We start from the raw sequence: 19,739 nt of genomic DNA, 5'->3' as shown, positions 1-19,739 counted from the left end.
GTATTATGCCAAAAGAACACTGATTTTCCATTATGAACCATGCAAGTGGTTATCTGGATGAGCATGTCTAGGTGCTTTGCTAGGATCTTGCTGAGGTAGATGGATTTGAGGCAGTGTTTGGGTTTGGCTACTGGGATAGAATCCATTGCTTCAAGGTGGCTACTGGGATAGAATCCATTGCTTCCATGGTAGGTTGTGTGAATGCAAGAATTTGAAACAAAATTTCAGAAGAAGGCAAATATTCAGTGCATTTAAGTTTTTGGCGCCAAGACGCCCTCTGCTGGTCAGAACACACAGTTTATCCCACGCAACTAGACATTGAACCCCCGCTCACGTATCTTCAGCGGCCCAGAAGAAGGCTCTACGACGGGCATCAATTGCTTTTATTACATAAATTGGGATGAGGAAGGATTACATAAAATATGTTGGGAGGGTATCGATGACAGCAGAGAGCAATACTAGCCTGCCTTTTTGGTGAGTAGTGAGGCGCATCAGCCCACTAGGTATTGATCGCAATTGTCGATGATGGGTTGGAACGCTGAGGCGGGTAGTTTGGTAGCGGAGAGAGGAAGTCCTAGGTATGTTTGTGGAAGGAGGAGATGGAGGTTGTAACACCCCAAATTTCAAAATAAAGAGAGAATGAATTTCCTTTTTCCAAAAATGAGAACCAACAAAAACTTTTCTTAAATAGAGTGCTATGCTTAGTACTCATACCTTTTACTTGTGCTTTTTACCATGATGAGTGTTATTATGCTTATGTGATAAACCCTAAAACCCTACAGTGATCAAGTGAAGATCACAAACCAAATGAAGTTAAAAGAGAAAGAAATCAAATAAGAAAAACCCTAAACCCTAACCTCCTCAACAATCCTTTGGATCTATTTTGAGAAACTTAAACTAAAGAAAAAACCATATGTGGGCCTATAGCCTTAATATGTAAATCTTGAACCCTACCTTTTCTTATTTTGCTAAATGGTGGTGAACCATTGCAAAACTTACTCAAACCCTAAACCTCATCCCTTCTTGTCATCAATCTTTGAGAAATAAAATAAAAGGGAAAAATCTCATTTAAGAAAGAGGCATATGTGCCTATGGCTATTTTTGTAAAACTTTACCCTAGGCCTTTCTACTTTATTTAGAGGATTGGAAAACCTTCTTAAACCTTGTCTAGTACTTCTCCAACCCAATCCAAGATAAAACAAAAGATTTTAAAAAGAAAGTAATAATGCCATAGAGGCATATGGGAGCAAAATATCAAATATGTGAAATTGAGGATCTTGACCCTAAGACTTCTAGTGAATGGTTGGATCACTCCTATATACCATTTCAACTCTCAACAACATCAATTGGGTCAAGCCTAGTCAAATTAAAAATCAAATGCCACATATGCATAGAGGCATATGTGACACATATCCATTTTCACCAATTCTTGTCCTATGAACTTTTACCTAACCAAATGGTGTGAAACCATCTCTGAACCTAATCTAACCCTAAATTGACCCTCAACCTTGCTCAAGTAAAGCAAGGGGAGCACATTACTAGAATAAGAAAAATTGACACATCACCTCTCATGCATTATGGCCAATTTTACAAATCTTTGAGCAAGACCATTTGAAATGGTTTCAATGGTTTGAAGAGGTTTCTAAATTAATAAGAATCATATTTGAGTCAAGGAAAGTCAAATCAAATGGAGAGAAATCAAATAGTGAGATAACTCCATTTTCACTCACATACACCTTTAGCCAAATTATCCAATCTTGACCTAGCCACCTCCATTGCCTCAAAATGGTTTGAACCTTTCACCTAACTCAATCTAACACCAAATAAACCTCACTCTTGTCAAAATGAAGCAAAGAGGAATAAAAGAATAAAAGCTAGAAAATCACAAAACCCTCACATATGGCTTATGCCATTTTTATAAATTTTGACCCTAGACCATTTTGGACTTCACCATTAATTGTAATATGATACTAAACACTTATTACAACTTTTGGAATCCAAGAAACCCAATTCAAATCAAATTCAAACTCAATTGGGGATCACATGTGATATTGGTCAAATCTGCCAATTTTAGTCTGATCACTACTTTGAGCCCTTGCCATTCAATTTTCTCAAACTAACTCTTGCTAACTCTTTGCACCATTTCAAAGTCAACATCAAGGTGAACACTTTTTGTAAAGACCACCATGCCAAAATCATTGTTGATCATTTGCTATGCTCATCCAAAGTTGGCACTTTTTGTTATGGGGAACAATCTCCACTTAGCCATTTTTGCCATTCTTTGATTTTTAAAATTCCACCACCACACATGTTGGTCTCTGGTCAATTGCAACCTAACCAAGTACACCATTTTCAAATTTTGGAACCATAGCACCCAAACCAATTTAGACAAGAATTTGCATTTTGCAAATAGGCATCAATTCAACACTATTTGAAATAGTGTTTTCCCCAACCCTAACCTGCTCCTAACTACTCTACCCTGTCCCCTTGTCCCCTCTCTTCATCACAACAGCACAGAAACCCTAGGAGGAGCTGACCTAGCATGCATGCCATGGCCATGCCGGCCATGGTCACCATGGACACCACCCCCCCTCTCCTCTCACCACCACACCCTGCCATCATGTCCCCTGGACCCCCTTTGCTCCCCTGCATCCAACCATAGCCACCATCGCCGGAGAAGAGGACCCCACTGGTGGCACACGTCATGCCCAGAGCGCCCATGGCCATGCCGAGGGCGTCGTGCGCGCGCCCGTGGACATGCCCTGGCCACGAGTCGCCTCGCCAGCACAACCTTGCCCTGGACCACCGCGGAGCGCCTTGAGCTTCGCCGCCGCATCCTGACCCCGCCAGACACGCGCCGTGCCCCGCGCAAGCACCGTAGCCATCGACACCGTCGCCGTTTTCCCTCGAACGCAGCCGCAGACCTGGACGCAATGCGTCGCCACCAGACCGTCCCCCACCTAGCTAGCAAGCGCTCTAGCTCCGCCTAGCCGTCGCCTACAAGATGCGCCCCCTAGTGTGCCCCTTCGCGCCTCAGAACGCCGTCGCCATCGTCGACCTTCCCCCGCACCCTCACGGCCAACTCGCCCCTATAAAAGGAGCGCCCCTTCTCCTCATCTGAGCACGCCACTCAACTCCCCTCCTCTCTCTGACCCTTCTCCACCCCTCAATTTCACACTACATCGCCGGAGTAGCTCCAATCGCAAGATCACCTCCGCCGGAGCCAGTACCTCGACGCCGTCGATCCACGCTTCCCCGCGCCTCGCCACTGCTACCAGGAGCTTCAACACCATCGACAACGCCACCCTGCATCATCGCCGACCGTCGCCGGAGTCCCAGCTCGCCGCCGACCCCCTACCTCCGCCGCGGCAGCAAGCCCCTCCCCTCGACGGAGACGACGAGCCTCGGCCGCACGATCTTCTTCTGATCCTACGTCCCACGATCCTCCATACCGTTTCGGTAAGCCTCCGTCGCTGACATGCGGGTCCCCCTGTCAGCTGGCCCGCTGCGCTGGACGCACTGCTGGGCCGGCCCAACTCTTCCTCCCTGGCATTTTAAATCTTTCGGCCCACTCCTTTTCCCGCCTAGCCCATTTAGCTAAATTCAATTAATTCAATTCAAACAATTTCCAATACTGAACCCCACTTTAAAATTCAATAGTTTCAAATCTACTGAACCAAAATTGATGAATTTTATACCGTTGGAAAGCTAGTGAAATTATCTATCAAATGCCACTGGTCCCATCTCAAAATTATTTGTAGAATTAATGTAGCAAAATAAACAAGACAGGGACTTTTCTGCCTTAGAATAATTCTTAAAAATCAACCAAAATAGATATTGAGTCAATTCCAACTCCAATAGCTCACATTTGACTTACACTAATTGTTTATGCAATAAAATGGTGTGGTCACCTTACATGATCATGCCCTAGTTTAAGTAGTGGATAATATGGCTAGTTTAACTAGTTGATATTGTCCAAAACTATTAAGTAATTCATATGAAGTCTTATACTTCATTTAAATCTTGTCTCAAAGGAATTCATGTGATGTTTGGACCCCTGGACAAACTCACTTATATGAATTACTTAGAGATTTAAATCATATGTAGTGTTATTAAATGGTATGAGGTACTCTACCTCATTTAAATCTATTTCTCAAATGAGGATGATGAATGGTTGACTTGGGTCAACATGATTTCATGTATGATTGTTTGAGAAATTAAATCTTAGGAAGACTTCAATGAGAGAAAATTATTTCTCAAGAACCATATGGAAATGATCTTTTACATATGTAAGGAGAGGAAATTATCTTCCTCAAGCAACACAACCAATGCATCCTAATTGTAGTAGTTGTGTGAATAGAATAGTTGGTGTAAATACAAGTAATGTTGGGATAGCCAATGAATTGTTGGGGATGTTAAATCACCTCAATGGTAGTGGTTAACCTAGTTACAACTATGTGCTAAATCATATGAGAGGTTTCCCTCTCATTTAAATCTTGGTCTCAAGTAATTCAATATGAGGTAGTGACCATGGTCTATATAAGCTCATATTGAGTTATTTGGTGACATTAAATCACTACCATGTTAGTATTAAATTGCATGAGGTATGGAACCTCATTTAAATCATTTTCTCGAATAATGAGTATGAAGAGGTTGACTTTGGTCAACCTAGGTCATATATTATTCATAAGAGAAATTAAATCTTAATAAGATAATGAGAGGAAATTATTTTCTCTAAGTAATTAAAAGTAACACCTAAGTTAGTATGAGAGGAAATTATTTGTCTTAAAATAAGAAAGGAACACATACACCCACTTAATAGTAGTGTGTGATTGTGTAAATCTTGTGTGTGCTTAGTTTAGTATGTAAGTTTGGTATGATGATTGTGTACCCCGTATTCGTATTTTAGACGCTAGTACCGGAGACCATCAGGAAGAGGAGGACCTCTACAAAGAGGAAGGAGAAGAGAACTTGGACCCTCACTTCAACCAAGGCAAGCCAATACCAATGCAAGTTATAATGTTGCAAGCTGATATTATTGCAAGCTATTACCCATGCAAGCTAATATGCTTGCAAAGTGCAAAGTGCAAAGCCCCTTGGGGCAAGGCACCATGAATCTTACCTTTTCTTATATAAGCCTATCCCAAGTTTATACATTACAAGTTTTTACCTGTTTTCTCAATAAGTTGCTTTTATAGTTAACGTTGGTCAAAGTAAAGAAGTTTACTAGAGTAGTAAAGTTAGCAAGCTTTTACAAATGCAAGCTAGATTGATGCAAACCATTTTGGTTGCAAGACAATACTCTTGCAAAGTGCAAAGCTCACTATGAGCAAGGCATTATCCTATTTTACTTTATGCTTACGACCCTATTTCCCAGCTTTACCTTACAAGCTTTATTTACTTTGGTTTATCAAAGTACCTTTTTGATTTATGATTCACTTGGTTAGTACTGGATTAGTACAAGAGTATCAAAGTTAGCCTAGAAGCAAAACAAAGTACTTAGCACCCCATCACACCTAGATGCTAGTGCTAAATTAAAGATGACTAGTCTAGATGGGAACAAGTGTGTGTGAAATGACTTTGAAAACCTTGGAATGATGAATCATTCTATTGAAAGATTTTGAAGGTGATTATGACTGGTGAATGACTTGGTGAATTTTACAAAAACACTGATGGTTGGGTTCGGATGCGATACCATTCCAATTTTACAAGTACCCCCACAATACCTGAATCTGGGTAGGGCGTAACTGGAAGTTTGTGTGTCTTAGTATGGGTTCCCTCTAAACAAGCGTCATCGGGGTTATGCCGAAAGCTGCCTCTACCACAATAGAAACGATACGATATGATGCGAAATGAGGTGAATGTCCGGCCCAAGCCTGTGCGGTTCCTGTGCCGACTGTCTGTCTTCACCGGGAGGCCAAGCTCATGGGGAGAGGTGCCTATACTAGGGTACGTAAATGAAAGGTTATGATTGGTAGTTCGCGTCTTGCGTACGATAAATCAGGGCGATTACCTGACGAGCTATTGCAATTGTTGTGGCACAAGTGTACAACCTCTGCAGAGTTAAACCTATTCGAATAGCCGCGTCCTCGGTTATGGACAGTTGGAAAGGCCATACTGTTCCGTCATCAGAACTTTTCGAAAACTATGAATGGTGAAGGGTGACTTGTGAAGTTGAACTTGAAAGGTGACATTGATTTTGAATCACAACGGAGTTGTGGGAATGACACTAATATTCCCACTTGAGTTAGTTAGCACATGAAGAGTTGTTTACAAAAATGTTTGTGAACTAAAATTGGCTTTATGCAAAATAAATTAGAGCTTAGCACCCTCACTAGAATTGTTAGCACTTACATTAGTATTAGTTTGCGAGTACTTTAAAGTACTCACGGCTGTGTCCCTGGCTATTCAAATGGCCAGACTATGAAGAGGAGCAGAACTATCAAGATGACGACAACCAGGATGTCCACGACAACTAGGAAATCTTCTGACGTCAGACGTTGGCCTGTGGACTAGCGAGTCCCTTCTACTTTACGCTTCCGCTATGAAACTATGAACTTTGTGTATGTTGATCAATAGATCAACTATTTGTGTAATATGGATCATGTGATCTCTATTTGTAAGACGACTATGGTATGTAATGAATGATGACTTATGATATTCAACTGTTATGTCTCGCAACAACAATATTCCTGGGATTGCGATGTATGGCATAACAGGCATCTGGACTTAAAAATCCGGGTGTTGATAGAGGTATCCAAGGTGTTAGTTATGATAGCTGCGTGATTATTGTCGACATTCATCGGAGCTAGGGGTGGTTTTCTGAAATTAATGGATGTCGCAGAGGCGATTGTCTAGGATAGTTTTAGCTAGGTCTACTAGTTGTCAAATTTAAATCATCTTTGGTACTTGAAAGAGGCAGCAGTGCTCAGAAGGAGGGGGCATTGGTCACAGACGGCTAAGGAGATTGCTTGAAGGAGTGAGGAAAATCTAATTCAAGTGATGGTCGTAGAGCACGCGAATTGTTTTTAGCTGCTCATTGCTCCAAGTATAGTGTCTTCCATGCATATACATATCCTCGAGCTCAAGAGTATTGATGAAATTCCGGAAAGCATTTAGAAGACCCCCTCTAAATGTTACTTGTGCTTTTGTCAGCTGCTTATTTTGAGTTGTTAATTACTCCCTTGTCCACTCCACCTCTTAGTTTGCTTGGTTTTTTTTTTCTAGAATTCCTTCTACTTTGAATGGGAGGGAATACTCTCAGTATTGGACAAAGTGAACATTTATTTCTTTTAGTCCGCGTTAAATAGAGATAATATGATGCAATCCAACAAGAGTTCTGCTCTTTACCTTTGTAATGCACACAATAAGTCATTACGCAGGACTATAATGTAAAGACATCCAGATGTGCAACCATAGCTTAAAGGTGCTACTGAAAATGTAATAACACACCGTTCATAACAGTTGTTCCTAAATGTAATGAATGGTGTTACAGTTGTTCTGTTGCAACACATATCGAACCGGTGAATATTTCCTTGAATCATGTGTGTAAGTACTATTTCAAACCTCGTGGACATTTTTCAAATCAAATAAACATTTTTTTATATCATGTGCTTTTTTTTTTTCTTGAAAGCTTCATGAAATTTTTTTTTCCAAATCGGTGAACATAAAAAATGAAAAGAAAAACAAGGAAGAAAGGAAAAATGAAAGAAATATAACAGAAAGAGGAAACCCCACCTCAAATGGACTGACCCATTGCGGAAATGCTTCACACGTGTACGTCTAGTAGGGCCGCTCAAACTGGCAAATAGGGTTTCGAATTTCGACTATCCATATACAGGGAACCTAGATCTCGTTACATGTGCTACCTTTTTTTTTGCAAACCCCAAACTGTATCTGGAAGACTTTTTTACCGATGTTACGATGTTAGTAAGTGTGGTATTTTTAACATAAACAAAGGCCGACCCAACGCAATCAGATGGCCCAGCTTGAGCAGTCCCGGAAAATCAGGAATCGGGGAATCTCGAACTTTCCACATCTCTCATTTTCTAACCTAGCCCCCTCTCTGCCTCTGCCTCTGCCTCACCAGTCCAGTCACCACCCTCGCACCTAACGGCAGAAAAACAGAGCACGCAGCTTTCGCACCCAGACGCCGCAACTTGCCCCAAATCCAAGCTCGAATCGAATCCGCACGCGCGTCCGAATCGAGGTAAAAGGAGTTCCTCAGCTCGCTATGATCACCTACTATCTCGATCTGTTGATTGTTTTGATATCGTGGGGGAATCGTTCTGTTTGCCCAAATTTCAGGGGGAAAAGTTTCGACGAATCTTAGGTCAATCAGGTCGGCCGTAGGTTGTAATTTGTGCGATTTCTCCCTCTGTAGCTTAGTGGATCTCGCGATTTGGAGTCGTGTTATTTCACCGTTCGTGAATTCTCACCGGACGTTAGCCTAATCTCGATAGCCTTGCTTGGTTACTGTACGGGCGCCATACTTACTGTTGCAGTAGGAAGTTCTTCGTGTGCCGCGATTGCCGTTGTTGGTGAGCTCCAGTTAGCTGAGTGAAGTGCCGCTAGGGTTTGCGGCTGGGACATGGTCTTACCTGTGAAGCGAATCAAGGAATCGATTCCACAAAGCGTGTGCTGTCTCCACACTGCAGAGTGCTACCGAGTACTGACAGACACCACATGTACTGCTTGGTTGTCTACGGCCTGTTTACTAATTATTATATATGTATTGCTTGAATGTTTGTATCGAGTGTTCATGATGTGGTGTGCTAATTGGAGGGATTCTGCTTTTGACTGCGATGCAGGAAATGAGCCGCCCAGACGACGGGCATAGGTCCTTCTTCCCAGTGGGAAACCCCTTCCGGGTCATCCTTCCAGGGGGACCCCACCTGCCTCGGAAGCTCCAAGCGCTGCTCACGTCGTACGAGGATGCCCTGGCCTCGAGCTTGAGGAAGCTCAAGCCGGAGAATGCCGCGGAGGTCCTCACCCTGTCCTGGATGATGCGTGCGGTGGACTGCTTGTCGGAGCTGCACGCGAGCATAGTCACCCTGATAACCGAGCTCGAGCTGCCCGTCTCGGATTGGGACGAGAAGTGGGTGGACATCTACTTGAACAGCAGTGTGAAGCTGCTGGACGTTTGCATCGCGCTTAGCTCGGAGCTCGCTCGGTTGGACCAAGGGCAGCTGCTCGTGCGGTACGTCCTGCATTTGTTGGACACCGGAGCTGGTTTGCCGTCATTGGAACAGCTCAAGCGAGCTGAGCTATCGCTTAAGGAGTGGATGGACAAAGTGGGCGCAGCAGGCCCTAGGCTTGACAGCTGCTCGACGGCCTTGCAGGAGCTTGCTGGGAGCCTTTGTCTGATGAAGGTCAAGAATTCTGCCAAGGGGAAGGTCCTCATGAGAGCTTTGTACGGAATTGAGACTGTGACCGTCTTTATCTGCAGTGTGTTTGTGGCTGCACTGTCAGGTAGCCCCAAGCCATTGGTGGACTTGCGTGTTCCTCGCAAATTTGGTTGGTCACAAGCCTTCGGTGATCTTCATGTTACCGTTAGTAGGGAGCTCGGAAGGAAATTATCCAGAGAATGCGCTGCAGCTGTAAAGGAGCTGGAAGAAGTTGAAGCATGTGTCAGGAAACTTCATGAATTGACTAGGACTGCTCAGCTTAAAGAAAAGAATGTAAACCTGGCTTGTGATGTTATCCATTCAGTGGAGGTTGTGATGTCTGATAGCACTTCAAAGGATGGAGGCCTTGAGGATAATCTTAAGCTGGCTGATAACACTGGCCGGGAGTGTGAACTGACAATGCCTGAGATTACCACAGATGAAGGAACAAGAGAAGCTGAAATGACACTGAAGCAGGATACCAGGACCATGGGGCACGGCAGCAATGAATTTATCATGCTTGAGAGTATCAGCCAACACAACAACATAAATAAGACAAATGGCATCAGCGATGAGAACAGCACCGTGGTTCCTGAGAGAACCAGTGCCCCAGAAGGTAGCAAACAGCCCATGGTTCCTGAGAGGACCAGTGCCCCAGAAGGTAGCAAACAGCCCATGGTTCCTGAGAGGACCAGTGCCCCAGAAGGTAGCCAACAGCCCATGGTTCCTGAGAAAACTAGTGCCCCAGACGGTATAGATCAGCTACTGGATTGCATCTCCAGCATGTCAAAAAGTGCCGAGGGGCTCAGGGTCGGGTTGGACTCCCTGTCTAAGCGAGTCGGGGACTTCTTCCAGATCGTGCTTACAGGACGTGATGCATTGCTCTGCAATCTTAGGATGTCAGACGCAGCTAGCAAGGTCGCTGAGGTCAGGTCTTAATAGACAATGTTTCTGCCCTGTATGTTACATGTTGGTACATTGTGTATATATACAGCTGGGATGCGCATGCTTGTGTACACGCTTCTGACCTGGGGCCCTACCTAAATTAAGCTCGGGCCACGCCTCACAAGCGCTGTGCATATCTTGTGCTGCCAGTTGTGTTGTGCAAATATTGCGTAGTCACGAGGCAATGGGGTTGTATGTATCGTAGTTTCCCTTTGTTTTCCTTGCTTTGTGGTAAGTAAAGGTAGACGCATGTTGGCTCGCGCGACCAGAAAATATTTGTACTATATGTATGCTGTAGGTTTGCTGCTAGTGTAAGACTATAAATGATGAGGGAGCATCGTAGAAGGCAATGAAGTTCAGGTTGATCTGCAATTTGGGCGTTTTTGTTCTTTCTTGCTTATGGGCTGATAAATATCCCAGACATGGTGATGGAGATAATATGACATCTGTAGAAGTCTCAGAAATATGCAAGTCTGAATCATCCGTTTATCATACTGGACGTCTGGAAGCAAAGAATCTGCTTGATAATTTTTTAGACGTCAGATTTTAGAAAGTAAAGAGAGAATGTAATACTGCTGCGCATAATATTGCGAACTGTAGTTTTAGAGAGTGGGGGTGTGTTGCTTAGTTGGATCGGTACCTCCAGGTGTGGAGTTTGCTTATCCGAAAGGGAGTGTGTAACATTGACCTTGCTCGCTGATCAATACACGCCCAATTTTCTAAAGAAAGATATCGCAGACATGGAGATAGTGTGACATCTGTAATTTGCCGTATTCTTCAGCAAGTATGGAATGCTAGATTTTAATCATCTACTCCCGGGAGTGATGTTTTGGCACATGGGAGCATATGCTCCCTTTATTTTGAAATACATGTTAGACACAATTTAAAATGTCAAAGAAAATTGAAACAAAAATTTCGCACGTACATCTTCATGTGCTACGCGCTCACAAAGTCGTTTCATGAAAAATCGACATGTCATGTGGCGTGTGTAAAAAGACAAAATTCAGTGCTGAAACAAAGACTTGTCACAAGATAAATTTTCTCTTTTTCGCTTAGACTACAAAAAATATCATTTTTTCGTGAAACTTGACGAATACACATATATTATGGAGATGTACATGTAAATTTTTTTGTCAAATTTTTTTAACACTTGGAAATATATTTTTATGGTAGAGGGATTATACGCACCCGGGAGCCGAATTGAGTTTCTGTCTACTCCCTCTGTTTGAAAATGTAAGAAGTTGAAGCACTTTATTCACTTACTTTAGTTTGTATTTAGTCTAATTTTAGTTTGTATTTAGTCTAGTTTTAGTATGTAGGTTTACTCACTTTAGATTGTAACTAATCTACTTTATGAGCATCTAAAACATGTTACATTTTTAAACAGAGGAAGTACAAGGACTGTACTCCTAGCCAGGGGCGAAGCTCCCAGTAGGGCAAGGTAGGGCAGCCGTCCTACCTTAATTTTTGGTGAATACAGTTAAATGCGTATGTTTTTTCTGAAAATTTTGAGTGGTTATGCGTCGAAAACGGACTCCATATGAGAAAGTTATGCGTGTTTCGGTAAACACTGTGCAAAATTGATTACAGACCAAAAACATAAACTATTTTACCTCCAAACATAAACTCGTATTCCAGGTTCAATGTAAATAATATTGCTTGTATTACATAGATTTATCATTGAATGTACCCTAGTATATACAAGATAAGCCTGAGTTATTTATTATACATACTTATAGAATTGAAGACTTCAAAGATTTTAAGATACTCCGACCACATTATTACCTCATTAAGATGACATTGGGTTTACCCGTGGTGACATGAAAAATTGAAGGAATTTTCCAGCGAAAAAGATAATCAAAACCGAGTTGTAGAGATAATCAAACATCTTGATTGTTCGAATTACATTTTTTTAAAGATGTAAAGCTTTGCCATTGAGTTAATATTATTGGTATATGTTTTAGGTTCTACTTATAAGCAAATATGTTTTAATTTTTATTATATTAAAATAGTATTACTGTTTTTAGAACTATTTTGGTATTTGCATTATTTAAAGTTCGCCCTATCTTATATTTTTTTCGTCCTTCGCCACTGTTCCTAGCTGTTGTTTCTGATGACGCATCCGATCCCTCCCTGCCAATTGGATGCATCTAACGGATCACATGAGAAGAGTTGAGAACTCCGCCATTTCTAATTTTCTTTATCGAAGTAACAGACATTATCAATCATCCAAGAATAAAACAATGAATACAACGATTCTGAGTAGTACATTCTAGAGCTAAGAGCTAGTATATTTGAATAACGGAGCTGAGTAGCGCAGAGCAAAGCAAGAACTCACAATGGAGGCATGGCTCCTGCTCCTCGCCTGCCTCCTCACCCCCTTCGTCGTCCTCCTGATCGCGCATCGTGGCGCGGGTAAAGCCAAGAATGGCAGCCGCATCCCGCCGGGACCCTTGGCCCTGCCGGTGCTCGGCAGCCTGCTGTGGCTGAGGCACTCCTCGGCCGACCTTGAGCCCCTCCTCACGCGCCTCTTCGCGCGGCACGGCCCCGTCGTGTCGCTGCGCGCCGGATCCCGCCTCTCCATCTACGTGGCCGACCGGCGCGTGGCCCACGCAGCCCTGGTGGAGCGAGGCGCCGCGCTGGCCGACCGCCCGCCGGCCACGCGAGCTCTCCTCGGCGAGAGCGACAACACCATCTCGCGCGCCAACTATGGTCCCGCGTGGCGCCTCCTGCGGCGCAACCTCGTCTCCGAGACGCTGCACCCGTCGCGCGTCCGCCTCTTCGCGCCCGCGCGCTCCTGGGTGCGCGGCGTGCTCGCGGACAAGCTGCTGCGGGAGTCCGAGCAGGCGCCGCCCCGCGGGGTCATGGTCGTGGAAGCTTTCCGGTACGCCATGTTCTGCCTCCTCGTGCTCATGTGCTTTGGAGAGAGGCTCGACGAGGCCGCGGTGCGGGCGATCGGCGCCGCGCAGCGCGACTGGCTCATGTACGTCGCGCGCAAGACGAGCGTCTTCCTGTTCTGGCCGGCAGTCACCAAGCACCTCTTCCGCGGCCGTCTCAAGATGGGATTCGCCCTGCGGCGGCGGCAGAAGGAGCTCTTCCTGCCGCTGATTGAGGCTCGGCGAGCGCGCAAGGATCGGATCAGCCGAGGCGCCGGCGCAGCCGCCGCGCTGAAGGCTGACACGACGTTCGAGCACTCGTACGTGGACACCCTCCTCGACATCAAGCTCCCCGACGAGGGGGGCCGAGCGCTCACCGACGACGAGATGGCCAACCTTTGCTCCGAGTTCCTCACCGCCGGCACCGACGCAACTACCACCGCGCTGCAGTGGATCATGGCCGAGCTGGTCAAGAACCCGCGCATCCAAGAAAATCTTTACAACGAGATCAAAGCGACGACGACTGGACCAGAGGAGGTCACCGAGGAGGAGGTGAACAAGATGCCGTACCTCAAGGCCGTCGTCTTGGAGGGACTGCGCAAGCACCCACCGGGGCACTTCGTGTTGGCGCACAAGGCGGCGGAGGACATCGAGATCAGCGGGTACCTGTTCCCCAAGGGCGCCACGGTGAACTTCATGGTTGCCGACATGGGCAGGGACGAGCGAGAGTGGCAGAAGCCGACCGAGTTTGTGCCGGAGCGTTTCTTGCCGGGTGGCGACGGTGAGGGGGTGGACGTGACCGGCAGCAGGGAGCTAAGGATGATGCCGTTCGGCGTAGGGAGGAGGATCTGCGCCGGGCTCGGCATCGCCATGCTGCACCTGGAGTACTTCGTGGCCGTTTTGGTCAAGGAGTTCGAGTGGAAGGAGGTTCCAGGTGACGAGGTGGACCTCGCCGAGAAGACGGAGTTCTCTGTAGTCATGGCCAAGCCGCTCCGCGCACGGCTGGTGCCCAGGGGACAATAATAACACGACATTTGCTCCGGTGTCCCCCCCCCCCTCTCCGAACTTGGGCTATTATGGATGGTCAGGATCTCAAGATACCCCTTCGTGGCTAATTTAGAATGAAATCCACATAACTCCCAGATGTTTTATGTTTTAGACACACCACCCCCTTAAGTTAAAATTGACACACTTGACTCGTTCAACTTCCCAAAACCATGTAATTGACCTCTAACTCTGATAAGCAATTTTGAACAGCGGTATTTCTAATGTGGCCGAGGGGATTGCTCCAGGGTGACGTCATGGAGCTCATCTACCGCATCATCCATGGTAGCGAGTCCACGAGAACCCCTCGCAAGAAGTCCTACCTCGATGCAGCCACCGGTGGCTGACTCCGCAGCTCCAATCCTGAAGGAGAAGTTCCCATGTCCTCCCTTGACATTCCCATGGCACTCCTCAGTTGTTCCCTATGGCCTCGATGCACGCTGCTCCAGCTACTCCAGCAGCTGTGCCTGGCAAGCCTACTTGCATCGAGACGTTGCAGTCGACCCGCTCTGAAGTCCTTGTCGTGGGCGTGGCAAGCACCAGACAAGTAGCAGCGAGTGGCACGCCTGGGTGCATGGTGTGGGAGGCAGCTAGCCCACACTGCATGGCATCTTGATGATCAACCAGATCCGCGTATGTATCAGATGCTAGCTAGCAAGTCCACGGATCAGCTACTTGCAACAAACACACGCATACATGGTTTTAGGATAATAAGGGGATTAAATCTTCCGCCTTTAAGTTGAGGGGGTGCTGTGTCTAAATCTTCAAACGCCTGAGGGTTATCTGGGCTTTTTTGCTAACTTACCCCTTCAACGAGAGGGGGGGACACCGGAGCACACCTCATAATAACACTACTTGCTGAACCTGCTTGTCTGAATGTTCACATACTCATTTTTTTTTTTCGTTTGGACTTTGGAACTTTAATTGGCAGAGCAAACCTGTTCAATTCAGAGGCATATCAAGGAGTAGTAAATCTTTCAAGGAGTACTAATTCAGAGTCGTTGGTGCACTGTTCCTTTCCCTTTCTTGGACCCACTGCCAATACGTCTCATAGTTTTTATTGGCGCGGTGGTGCCGTTATGGAAAACGGTCTTCCAAACTTTGGCGAGGCACTTCTCTTCTTTGCTCGTCCATTTGATCCGCGGCTCGGTCGACGGCGAGTTCTTCTTCCTTTTCTTTTCTCCCGTTCGACGTCGTCGTGGACTCAGGCGCGTCCTCCTCCTCGTCGAGGACGGCCTGCTGCTCTTCTTCGTCGACGTTTTGGGTGCCGTCTCCAAACCCGTCATTCCGATCGTAGACAGCACCCCGCGAGGCGACGGTTTCCGTCGCCCTTGCCTCCTCTTGTGTGAAGAAACCTGGGCTCGACGCGGCGGCCATGGACCCCGACGTGATCATCTCGTGCATCACTTCGTCATTCGGCGGCGGCATCCCGGGGTTGGAGAAGGAGAGCGGCCCATGGCGCAGGGCAGGCGAGATTCCCTCGTACTACGGCGGTGATGGTGTAAACCTCGACATGCCAGCGACGTAGGTGTCCTGGAACATGGCCGATGATGCCGGCGAGAAGGTGGAAGGAGAGCCGATCGTACCTTCGGTCGGCCATGGACTGTGGAATTGGCCGACGCGCGGCTAGCCCATGTTCATGGACATGGAGACCATCCTCGCATGTTCGTCCTCCGTCGCCGCCCTCTTCGCCGCGAGGTTCTTCTCCCTCTCCGCCCTAAAGCGAGTTTCGGTCCGCCGCTGCTCCACATCCGTCGCCCACCTTGCTTTTGTCCAGCCCGACGGCCTCTCTTTCGGCGCCCGCGACTTCCTCGCCTTCAGCGCGCCGTCGTCGCCGATCTTCTTCGGTGGCATGGTGGTGGAAGGGAAGAGGAGGAGCTGCAACTGAGGGGGAATGGCGGTAGCTCCTCCGAAATTCGGCGGGGAAAATGGGTATATGCGGTGCATTTTGGAGGGAAAACGAAATAAATGGAGGGAACTACCTTTTCTGTGGCCGACAACGCTGGCCCTCTCGATGTTTCACGCGTTTTTTGTTTCGTTCGGAGTTTCTGACCGCGTCTCGTGAGGTCGGGATGGTCTGGGCTCTCCGGATGGATGAAAGCCCAAATCCGGACAAAAACGACAATCCAGGGGCACAACTGAACCGAATAACGCCGTTTGGATGAAAAAAAAGAGCTACCGAAGATCTCATCAAGGAGACGGCTGTAGATGCTCTTAGCTAGAGAAATGGAGTTTTCCCCTTCAGCTTCACGTTCTCCATCACCTTTCTACATGAGCAGAAACCAGCACCACCACAGTCATTAGGGGCCCTTTCAATCGGAAAGAAGTATTTACTTCACCGGTCAATCTTTCTTATGAATAGTTTGTTGTTTACGAACATTTCATCCAATCGACATTTTACACTAGTCAATTGTAACCGATAACTGTTTTACCAGAATATGGAATTCTGCCCCTTATTGCTTGGCAAGCTTCCATTTCGCTTTGAGCTGAGGAATGATGAATATTTATGCGGGAATAGTTAGGTGGGAGCGTCCCCCTCGCTCCCGCTCCTCCTCAAGCAATGCCGCGACGATGAGAAACACATTAGGAATGTAGGATTATAAAATAAATAGAAGGCCCATCGGCCCAGCTTTATAGATAAAGCCACACAAGTTATAGTTTCGATACAACACACCTCCACCCACACCCGAAGAAACATAAGTTCGCATACAAGTTCATACAGAGCCCCCACTCCACACGACATGACCTAGAACACACCAAGGATCTCCTGATAGCGTGAACGCTCCGTGTAGCCGCTCAAGGTGTAGATGTAGACCTCATGTCCTCTCAGACCGCGTCCGCGCGTAGAGCCTCCTGACGTCTCCCACCGCCAGGTCCAGTAAGTCCCTGTCCCTCTATCTGACCAGAACCCTCCAACACTGCATATGGATAGACATTTGATAGAACACATCAGCCGGGTTGCCGATCAACTTTCCTTCGATAGCTAGCTTATTGCGTATGTTCCACAGCGTCCAGCATTGCGCCACAAACGTGAACCAGGCCAGTCTACGAAGGGGGTTGCTCAAGCCCTGAGCAAGTGCAATGAAATCCCCGGCCCCGGCTGGGTTCCAATTGCACGACAAAATATCTCTCACCCCGGCCCACATCAGTCTCGCCGTTGGGCAGGTGAAGAAAATGTGGTTGCAGTCCTCCCAGGCTCCGCACAACGCACACAAGCCATTAGAAGGGCCGTGCCGCTTGAGCAGCTGCTCCCCCGAGGGCAGCCGCCCCCTAATAAGCTGCCAGAGGAACACCTTGATCTTAGGTGGCACCCTGGTCCGCCAAACGTCTTTGAACGATGCGGTAACCGCCCCTTGCGCCAGGCGAACATAGACCGAGCTAGTCGTGAACGCGCCAGATGGTTCTAAGGCCCAAGACACATCATCATCCTCCTGGTCGGTGGGGAGCCCCTGAACTTCCCGGCAAAGATTGTCCCACTCGACCCTCTCTGCAAGACCGAATTGACGTCAGAAGCGGAGGCGCCATTCCCCTGGCACCCCCGCAGGCACCCTCGCCCCATCGACGGTTATGAACGGGGACTCACAGCAGCTAAAGAGTCTAGGAAATCTGGTCCTGAGTGGACCACTGCCCGTCCACCAGTCCGTCCAGAAGTAAGTCCTCCTACCGTTCCGCACCCTATGCTTGGCCCCCATTTTGAAATGCCATTTAATCTTTTGTATCGCGTTCCAAAATTGGGAGCCATGCGTTGGGACCCCCCCGACAAAGAGATCCCGCCCCTGCAGGTACTTAGCCCTAATCAGGTCTGCCCATAGACCTTCGGCTCCTTGGTACAGCTTCCAGATCCATTTGACCATCAGAGCGATCTTCATGGATTTGGTGTTCATAACCCCCAGGCCCCCCAGCGCCTTGGGTTTACACACCGTGGCCCAGTCCACCATGTGATATTTGCGTTTGTCCCCAACTCCTTCCCAGAAGAAACGCGAACGCGGCTTGTCCATAGCCTTGCGGGTGCCGTCATGTAGCAGGTACATGCTCATGGCAAACAGAGGCAAACTAGACAAGCAGGAATTTGTGAGCTCGAGCCGTCCTGCAGCCCCCAGGTACAAACCCTGCCATGGCTCAACCCTCTGAGCCACGACCTCCGGCAAAAACCCCCAGTCCGCCACCCTCAGCGGTTTGTCACTAATCAGGAGACCCAGATAAGTGATTGGGAATTTGCCAAGACGACAGTTGAGCAGGTTGGCCACCCGTTGTTGTGCCGCCTGGGTGACCCCCATCACCACAACCTCGCTCTTGTCGAAGTTAATCTTCAGTCCCAACATATTCTCAAAGTAAAGGAGCAGAGTCTTCAAGTTAGCGATACCCACCCCTGTGGGCTCCAACAGAATCATGGTGTCGTCTGCGTACTGCAGATGCGTCACCCCTCCCGGAATCAGGTGTGGCACATGCCCCCTAACGTGTCCTGCCGCCCTGGCCTTGCTAATGATCGCGGCCAGGCCGTCCACCATAAAGTCAAACAAGATCGGCGAGAGTGGGTCCCCTTGCCTCACTCCGCGCGCGTTTCGGAAGAAATGCCCTATTTCCCCGTTAACATTGATCGCCGTCTAGCCACCCCTGACCAGCTGCATCAATCTGTGCACCATCATCGAGGAGAAGCCTTTCCTCGGGAGGATTTCTTGGAGAAACTCCCAATCAACTATGTCGTAGGCCTTCTCAAAATCAAGTTTCAGGAGCAAACCCTTTTGCTTCCTTACGTGCAGCTCATGCACAATCTCATGCAAGGCAAGCGCCCCCTCGTGTAGACAACGGCCCTTAATAAAGGCCGTTTGGCAACGGTCGATGACCCTGTGCGCAATGGGAGCTAGTCTAATCGCATAGGCTTTCGCTATAAACTTGAAAACTACGTTAATAAGCGTTATCGGCCTAAACTGTCTAATGTTATCCGCCCCTTTAACTTTGGGGATGAGAGTGATGATCCCATAATTGAGCAGCGCGACGTCCACCCTCCCTAGGGCAAAGTCGTGCAGGATCAGTCCTCGGAGGGTTCCCCAGAACCGTTTGAAGAAAAGAACTGGCAGGCCGTCAGGGCCTGGCGCCGAGTCTTGTTTCATGCTTGCCAGAACCTCGTCTAATTCGTCCGCAGTGAAGGTAAGTTCCAGTTCCTGGTTTTCCTCCTGTGACACCCTTTGGTTCCCTTCCCAAAGGTTCTGTCAGAGAGCAAACCGCCTGGTCTCCCCGACCGATCCCATGAGGCCCTGGTAAAACATATAAATGTGTTCCAAGAGCTCTCGCTGTTCTTGGACCTCCCCTTGGTCCGTGATCAGCCGCGGTATCGAGCACTTCCGTATACGCCCATTCGCAATGGCATGGAAGTAGGCCGTGCAAGAGTCTCCCCTGAGAGTCCATTGTACACGGCTGCGCTGGCGCCAGTACTCCTCCTCCGCCCTGTCTAAGGCCGCCAGCTGGTCCTCCAGGTGATATCTAAGCG

At 47.4% G+C, this 19,739-nt stretch overlaps 2 protein-coding genes across 3 annotated transcripts; both read left to right on the top strand.

Annotated features, from left to right (window-relative positions):
* Positions 1-8,033: 8,033 nt before the first annotated feature.
* On the top strand, positions 8,034-10,703 carry LOC127305835 (UPF0496 protein 4). 2 transcript variants are annotated; one of them, XM_051336387.2, is made up of 2 exons: positions 8,034-8,209; positions 8,811-10,703. In XM_051336387.2, the coding sequence occupies exon 2, from the start codon at positions 8,814-8,816 to the stop codon at positions 10,323-10,325; it is 1,512 nt and encodes a 503-aa protein (XP_051192347.1). In that variant the 5' UTR covers positions 8,034-8,209; positions 8,811-8,813; the 3' UTR covers positions 10,326-10,703. The 2 variants fall into 2 exon arrangements, with proteins under 2 accessions (XP_051192347.1, XP_051192358.1); XM_051336398.2 differs by lacking the exon at positions 8,034-8,209 and adding an exon at positions 8,549-8,687.
* A 1,967-nt stretch (positions 10,704-12,670) lies between these two features.
* On the top strand, positions 12,671-14,230 carry LOC127305833 (cytochrome P450 89A2-like). The gene has a single exon (XM_051336371.2). The coding sequence runs from the start codon at positions 12,671-12,673 to the stop codon at positions 14,228-14,230; it is 1,560 nt and encodes a 519-aa protein (XP_051192331.1).
* Positions 14,231-19,739: the final 5,509 nt, after the last annotated feature.

The sequence above is a fragment of the Lolium perenne genome, chromosome 1, assembly GCF_019359855.2.
Source record: "Lolium perenne isolate Kyuss_39 chromosome 1, Kyuss_2.0, whole genome shotgun sequence".
Lineage (NCBI taxonomy): Eukaryota > Viridiplantae > Streptophyta > Magnoliopsida > Poales > Poaceae > Lolium > Lolium perenne.
Note: the sequence above shows the minus strand (reverse complement) of the source record. Positions and strands in the feature narration are given on the sequence as shown.

Bases quoted from the DNA above. Each gene is read 5' to 3' on its own strand.
- LOC127305835 (XM_051336387.2), top strand. From the start codon at position 8,814: ATGAGCCGCCCAGACGACGGGCATAGGTCCTTCTTCCCAGTGGGAAAC.
- LOC127305833 (XM_051336371.2), top strand. From the start codon at position 12,671: ATGGAGGCATGGCTCCTGCTCCTCGCCTGCCTCCTCACCCCCTTCGTC.